This window comes from Podarcis gaigeae (genome assembly GCF_964106915.1).
Source record: "Podarcis gaigeae genome assembly, chromosome: 13".
Taxonomy (NCBI): Eukaryota; Metazoa; Chordata; class Lepidosauria; order Squamata; family Lacertidae; genus Podarcis; species Podarcis gaigeae.
The window spans coordinates 45538776-45546850 of record NC_139689.1 but is presented as its reverse complement, the minus strand read 5'-3'; the positions used below and the strand labels follow the sequence as shown (position 1 = coordinate 45546850).

Here is an 8075-nt window from a genome sequence, read left to right as displayed (position 1 = left end):
CAGGCTCCTTCCCGTGTCTCTCCTCCTCCTCCTCGCAGGGGCGGCGGGCGGCGACCCCTCTTCCCGGGGCCATGGCGGCGGCGAAGGAGGCGCCGTGGCGGCGGCTGACGGGCCTGTCGTTCGGGATGTACACGGAGGAGGAGATACGGTACGCCCCGCGGCTGGGTAGCAAGACTGTTAAGAGAGTTGGAAAGGGACCCCCGAGGGTCATCTAGGCCGACCCCCTGCGAGGCAGGATACTTTTTTTGCCCAACGTGGGTCTCGAACCTGCGAGCCTGAGATTGAGAGTCAAGGGTTGTAGATGCACACGTGCTACGCGTGATCTTAGCCGAAAGGCCGAGAAGCGAGGATTGGAGGGGACCACGAGGGTCATATAATAATAATAATAATAATAATAATAATAATAATAATAATAATAATAATAATAATAATAATAATATTTTTTAATTTATATCCCGCCCTCCCCAGCCAAGATCTACTCCAATCCCCCTGCGATGCAGGAATCGTGTGCCCAACAACATGCTCAACTATGGGGTGCTAGTAGAATATCTGACTCCTTTTTCCACTGTGCTTTTGGGGACCCCACTCCTCCTTTGGTTATTCTAGATCACTTTGTTTGTTCCACTGCAGATGTGCCAGCAGAGCTGTTGGTGCAGATATAGGCATTATTTGAATGTGTTGCTGTTTAGTCGTTTAGTCGTGTCCGACTCTTCGTGACCCCATGGACCAGAGCACGCCAGGCACTCCTGTCTTCCACTGCCTCCCACAGTTTGGTCAAACTCATGTTGGTAGCTTTGAGAACACTGTCCAACCATCTTGTCCTCTTTCGTCCCCTTCTCCTTGTGCCCTCCATCTTTCCCAACATCAGGGTCTTTTCCAGGGAGTCTTCTCTTCTCATGAGGTGGCCAAAGTATTGGAGCCTCAGCTTCAGGATCTGTCCTTCCAGTGAGCACTCAGGGCTGATTTCCTTTAGAATGGATCAGTTTGATCTTCTTGCAGTCCATGGGACTCTCAAGAGTCTCCTCCAGCATCATAATTCAAAAGCATCAATTTTTCGGCGATCAACCTTTATGGTCCAGCTCTCACTTCCATACACCACTACTGGGAAAACCATAGCTTGAACTATATGGACCTTTGTTGGCAAGCTGATGTCTTTGCTTTTTAAGATGCTGTCTAGGTTTGTCATTGCTTTTCTCCCAAGAAGCAGGTGTCTTCTAATTTTGTGGCTGCTGTCACCATCTTTGAATGTAGTGCAAGCCAATTCAGTTGGGGAGAACGTGTAACATAATTTGTGTACAATACTACTCAGCTATGGGAGAGGTACCCATTAAAAAAATTCTCGCCTATACAGTTGTGCTGCTGTTAACAGCATATATATATATATATATATATATATATATATATATATATATATGCAGGTTTTGGTGTCCTCGGGTGTCTTCCCGTGTAAAAGTTGGGGTGTCTAGGCGACGTTTCGACGAGGTCTCACTCGTCATCTTCAGGCTGGTGCTTTCGGCTTCTTGTTACTGGAACAAAGCGGGATCTCAATGTTTGAGTTCCTATAAATACTGTAGAGGGGGTGTGGTGTCTAGCCTCCAATGTTCTGGGCAGAGAGGAAGTTCCCAGGCTAGTGTGCCTTTTCTTCTTTTGTTCCTTAATTACTTGAGAGATACCTTGAGTGATTTCTTGAGTGATATCCTGAGTACCACTTAGGTGGGTCATTAGGTGTGGATTAGTTGCTAAAGTCTTTGTGTCTTGACCTCTTGAACTTTGTGAAGAGTTTTCCTGAGAAGATGGCTGTATTGCACTTAGTTGTGCTTTGGCTTGGCTTCGTGTATAGGGGCGAGCTGTGGTTTTGTGGCTTGTGTCAGCCAGATCTGTGTAGGGATTGCAGGGGGGTGCAGCATCCGGAGGTGCCACCATGGATTGGCTACTGGATGGTGTCAGTAATTCATCTGTGGAGAGGGTCTGGGTTTGGGTCTGGTGTGGTTGATTGGTGTTGGCGTTCTGTGTGCCTCTGGATCTGGTGTCAGTTTTTGTGGGGAGGGCTAATTTCCAGATGTCTGGCAAGCGGGATGTGTCGTCACGCTTGTTCATGTTGTGAGGGTGTTTCTCTATCTCGATGGCTTCCATGATTATTCTCTTGTGGTGATGTTCCGTGTTAAAGAGCAATTTGGAATCTGCAAAATTAATTTCGTGTCCTGTTTCTTTCATGTGTTGGAAAAGAGAGGAAGTTTTTTCTTCTTTTTTGACGGCATTCTTGTGTTCTGCGATACGTGCATTTATTCGTCTGTTTGTTTGTCCAATGTACGTGGCTGGGCAGACTTTGCAGGGTATTTCATAGATCCCTTGGTTTTCCAACTGGATTTTATCCTTGGGGTTTCTGAGGATATTGGCTATTTTTTGGTTGGTGCAAAAGGCTGTTTTGATATTGTGTTTATGGAGGATTTTGCTAATTTTATCTGTAGTGCCCTTGATATAAGGAAGGAGGGCCATGCCATTGTTTTCTTCTGTGTCTTGGTTTTTGGGGGGTGTTTCCTTTTGGATTAGCTTCGTAATCCTGTTTTGCTGGTATCCATTGGCAATTAACACATTCGAGAGATTCTGTAACTCAGTTGTCAAGTGGTCTTTGTCAGCCAGGCGTTTGGTTCTGGAGATGAGAGTCTTGGCTACGGAGTTTATTTGTGCAGGGTGGTGGTGTGATTGTGCATGTAAGTAGCGGTTGGTGTGTGTTTTTTTCTGGTAGATAGTGTGTCCTAGGGAGCCATCAGGTTTTTTGTAGATTAGGACGTCAAGAACGCCAACACCAATCAACCACACCAGACCCAAACCCAGACCCTCTCCACAGATGAATTACTGACACCATCCAGTAGCCAATCCATGGTGGCACCTCCGGATGCTGCACCCCCCTGCAATCCCTACACAGATCTGGCTGACACAAGCCACAAAACCACAGCTCGCCCCTATACACGAAGCCAAGCCAAAGCACAACTAAGTGCAATACAGCCATCTTCTCAGGAAAACTCTTCACAAAGTTCAAGAGGTCAAGACACAAAGACTTTAGCAACTAATCCACACCTAATGACCCACCTAAGTGGTACTCAGGATATCACTCAAGAAATCACTCAAGGTATCTCTCAAGTAATTAAGGAACAAAAGAAGAAAAGGCACACTAGCCTGGGAACTTCCTCTCTGCCCAGAACATTGGAGGCTAGACACCACACCCCCTCTACAGTATTTATAGGAACTCAAACATTGAGATCCCGCTTTGTTCCAGTAACAAGAAGCCGAAAGCACCAGCCTGAAGATGACGAGTGAGACCTCGTCGAAACGTCGCCTAGACACCCCAACTTTTACACGGGAAGACACCCGAGGACACCAAAACCTGCATTCCTGTACCCGTGAAAATCTACGAAAGCAAATATATATATATATATATATATATATATATATATACACACAAGGATGTAAAAATGGGCTGTTAAAATTCATATTCCCCTGCTCCGTTTACACCTTGGACCTCCTTTCTAGGTGTCAGAGTTTGTTGCAGCAGCAAACAGTAAAACGTTGTTCCGGAAATGTTGCCTGCATTGAGGCAATTGAAGAATAGTTCTGTGTCACATATCTTGTTGTGGTCTTCCAGCTGGGAGTGCTCCAGTAAAAAAAGGCTATTGAATGAACAATCTTCTCTGTGCAAGCAGAATTCCACTAGTGCAGTGGGTCTTCTCCTTCCTCTCCTACCCCCTGTACCCTCAAAATCTGCTCCAGAGAGTTGGGGGGACAGCAATGTGTGATACAACCCAAAATCTTTGATAGCCGTTCTTATGGGTAAAAAGGTTTGATATGAGGCAAAACTAGTACCATTTGCAAAACCACAAACATGTAGTGAGAACTCTTTCCCCTCTCTCCTAACTTCACGATTAAAAAAAGTTAGTTGTTATCTCATGGAGTTCAGGGAAATGCAATCCAAAAATGGCTTTGATGCTACATATCTAACTTTGTTTTTGTGCGTAGGAATCTGAGTGTAAAATCTATAACCAACCCACTTTTTCTGGATAATGCGGGTACTCCGTCACCAAATGGACTGTACGATTTGTCTTTGGGGCCAACTGACAACAAAGAAGTGTGTGCTACTTGCACGCAGGACTTCAACAACTGCCCAGGTCATCTGGGTCACATAGAACTGCCCCTCACTGTCTACAATCCCCTCTTTTTTGATGTAAGTATATTCATTCCTGATTTCTCATATTCTAGATCCTAGATGGGGTTGTGCTGCTTCAGTGTTGTAGTTGGAGTGTGGAGAATAAATGTATGGTGTGAACACTTCACATTGGTTAATTACCATATTTTTCGCTCTATAAGACACACATTTTCCCCTCCAAAAATTAAGGGTTGCCTTCACCGAGGCCTCTGGAGTGCGGTAGGAGCTCCCGCTGTGCTCCAGAGGCTTTGCGTTCCTTTCACTGAAGCCTGGAGAGCAAGACTCTCCTGGCTTCAGCGAAAGGGACCCAAAGCGCTCCGGTGGCTTCGGGTTGCCTTCACTGAAGTCTGGAGAGAGAGAGGGGTCGGTGCGCACCAACCCCTCTCGCTCTCCAGGCTTCAAAGATAGCTGCCTCCAGAGCTCCCGCTGCGCTCTGGAGGCTTCGGGTTCCTTTTGCTGAAGGGTAGGTGCAGCTTCAGCTAAGACGCAGCGTCCTTTCAGCTAAGTGGGAGGAGAAATGGAAGGGGCTCCGTTTCTCCTGCTGCGTCGCTGAAGGGACGCTGCGCAGAGAGGGGGAGAATTTTTTTTCTTGTTCTCCCCCTCTAAAACAAGGTGGGTCCTATGGTCGGGTCGGTGCTATAGAGCGAAAAATACGGTGTAGTGTTCTACCTTTCTGGGTTTTTGGAAGGATTTTAACAAGATTAAATATGAAAAGCGTTTTGAAACTTTAATGAAATATTTAGTAGTGTGATAATAAACTATTTTATCTTCTTCAGAAATTATTCCTGTTGATACGAGGTTCCTGCTTGAGCTGTGGCCACCTGACCTGTCCACGGGCTGTGATTCATTTACTGCTTAACCAGCTGAAACTTCTGGAAGTAGGGTTGCTTCAAGCAGCCCATGATCTTGAGGCTGTCCTAAGCAGGGTAAGTTTGGCTCCTCTTGGTTTTTGTCTGAGAGCATTCAGCATGTTTCTAATTCAATCTTCATTTTAGTTTTTAGATGACAATGCAGACGCACCAGGTTCAGATGTGGAAGAAGTGCTGAGTTTGCACACAAAGGAATTGCTCCAAAATAACCAATGCAGAGAACATGGTGCACACGTAAGTAAGACGAAACAGTATTATAGACCACTGTTTATGGTGCTTTGAATAAGCAGTCTGCTCTTGCTTCCATGTCTGAGGTAAAGGTAAAGGGACCCCTGACCATTAGGTCCAGTTGTGACCGACTCTGGGGTTGCGGTGCTCATCTTGCTTTATTGGCCGAGGGAGCCGGCGTACAACTTTCGGGTCATGTGGCCAGCATGACTAAGCCGCTTTTGGCGAACCAGAGCAGCGCACGGAAATGCCATTTACCTTCCCGCCAGAGCGGTACCTATTTATCTACTTGCACTTTGACGTGCTTTCGAACTGCTAGGTTGGCAGGAGCTGGGACAGAGCAACAGGAGCTCACCCTGTCGCGGGGATTCGAACTGCCGACCTTCTGATTGGCAAGTCCTAGGCTCTGTGGTTTAACTCACAGCGCCACCCGCGTCCCTTTCCATGTTTGAGACAAGCTTGCAATTTCTCTTTATTAAAGTGCCTGCCGTTTTGAGATTATCTTAGAGTAAACACTCTTCTGGACTAGTTCTTGAAAAATTTGCAGTGGCAGATTTACTCAAATTATGTTAAATAGGAAATGAAATTAATAAAAGCATTGCTTTTTTTCTAACTTCCTACATCACATAGTAATGCAACATAACGGCCAGCTAACAACTGTAGGAGAACATATCTTGTTGCTTGTTTAAAGAAAATTAGCTTTTAGTAGAAGCCAAGTGAATTTTGGATTACTGTATCTCTTTCTCCAATTAACTCAGGTGTGGTTTTAAAAATCATTTTCCATACCATTATCTCTTGAATAACTTTCACACCATAAGATCACAACATATTAAAGTGAAATATAGTTCATCTGAATTCTTATGCACACTTACCTGGCACTTGCACAGGATTGCATTGTTAGTAGGGCAGGTGAACAGACACGGGCTAAATCACTACAAACCTACAGGTAAGGATATACAAATTTGATGTTGCAGGGGCTGAGTTGCTTAGCTAACAAATGGTATCCTTAGTCAAATGGTATCCTTGGATAAAACAATGAGGAAGGGGATAGTGAGCACAAGAGCTACTGTTTTTGTAATATCTCTGTAGTCAAACTGAGAAGATGTTGATCTCCCAATCTGGACAGCCTAGATCAGGCATGAACTCTGCAAAAATGATATACCTGGGAGACAAAATGTTGACAACAGGAAAAAAGGCACCTTGGGTCCATTGACAGACCAGCGCATCAAAGAGAATTTAGTATATACTAAATGCACTATGTGGCTAGTCTTGGTCTACTCAGGTAATGTCTGTGTATGTGTCAGTGCAATTCATTTTTATCCATCCTAGTCTTGTATTACCGTATAAGACTAGGGTTTTTTTTACCAAAAAATTAGGTTTAAAATTGGGGCTCGTCTTATACATGGGTAGTGCTGAGGGGTGTTTTCTTAATTTTCTTCCAAAAATAGGGGGCGTATTATACATGGAAAAATACAGTATATTCTGGACTCAGCATTCCAAACAATGAAAAGAGTCTTCTGCATAAAATTGTTTGGATCAATGTACTTGAGTGTAGTGACTGTGAAATGTCAAAACTTTTTTCAACCCAAGAACAAAAACGTTTAGAAATGTTTAGTTTAGTTTAGTTCAAAAATGTATTTTATGTGTTTTGAAACTTTTAAGTGCAATGAAATAAGGAAACTTGTACAGTCAAATATAATGTGTGAACCAGGTGATCACAGGTATGGTCAGCAACCATCCTGTTATGATGGTTAGAATCATTGTTGCAATTGCACTAAATGGCTGGGACCATGATGGTCCAATTCTACGTTACATTTGCTGGTGTTTGTGGAAGACTGCCACCACCTACGTGAATGATGAATGTTTGAATTGAAAGTGATTAATATGTAGGCTACTGGGAGTTGTGCAAGCCAACAGTGAATTATGAAGCTGTTATTTTTTTCCTCTTTTAGGTAAAAAACGTATGCGAGTATAGAAGCAAACTTATCTCCCAGTTTTGGAAATCACACATGGGCTCAAAGAGATGTCCAAACTGCAAGTAAGTTTATCCAATTGATCAGAAGCCAATTAACCTTATAAGGGCTGTTTCTTTCCTCTCCCCAGCAATGACTGCTAGAATTCTGTATACTGCTTTTAATAATTGCAATGTTGTTCTTTTTTACTCTTTCTTCAAGAGCGGGAAGATCACTTGTCCGAAAAGAGCACAATAGCAAGCTCACTGTGACTTACCCTACCACAGTAATCAAGTCAGGCAAACAGATGGTAGTGGAGGAAGCAGCAAGTACGTACGTCGTTGCATTGAAATGTATTTTCAGAGAAAGTATAACTTCTCATTTACTTTAAAAGCATTCGTTTATTTTTTTAAAAAAATATATTTTTATTAGCAATTTCAGCATAACAAAATTTCAAAACATATCATATTCATTATTTTTTCCCCTCCCCCCCCCCATCAAACCCTCCCACCTGAGACTTCCCTCAGCTCCTCTCTCTGAGGACTCCTTGGCAGGTTCTGAATAAACATACACAAATTTATTGGTTCATAACATGGTAGATAGATAATGTAAGGATATGTATAATTTTATAACATGCAGAAAATAATATGTGCTGATGTTATAAAATTATACATATCCTTACATTATTTATCTACCATGTTATGAACCAATAAACTTGTGTATGTTTATTCAGAACCTGCCAAGGAGTCCAGTTCATTTTGTTGTCTTTTTAGATAATTTGTATAAAGCTCCCATTCTTCCTTAAAGGCACAGTTGTCCTTGTCC

General features: G+C 43.4%; 1 protein-coding gene across 1 annotated transcript in view; it reads left to right on the top strand.

Annotated features, from left to right (window-relative positions):
• The first annotated feature begins 8 nt into the window (after positions 1–8).
• Positions 9–8075, top strand: part of POLR1A (RNA polymerase I subunit A) — a 41608-nt gene continuing 33541 nt past the window's right edge. The window contains exons 1-6 of the mRNA XM_083708952.1: positions 9–148; positions 4015–4219; positions 4978–5127; positions 5197–5304; positions 7251–7336; positions 7473–7579. Coding sequence (XP_083565078.1) covers positions 72–148; positions 4015–4219; positions 4978–5127; positions 5197–5304; positions 7251–7336; positions 7473–7579 — 733 coding nt within the window. The 5' untranslated portion in view covers positions 9–71. The remainder of the gene's footprint in view (positions 149–4014; positions 4220–4977; positions 5128–5196; positions 5305–7250; positions 7337–7472; positions 7580–8075) is intronic.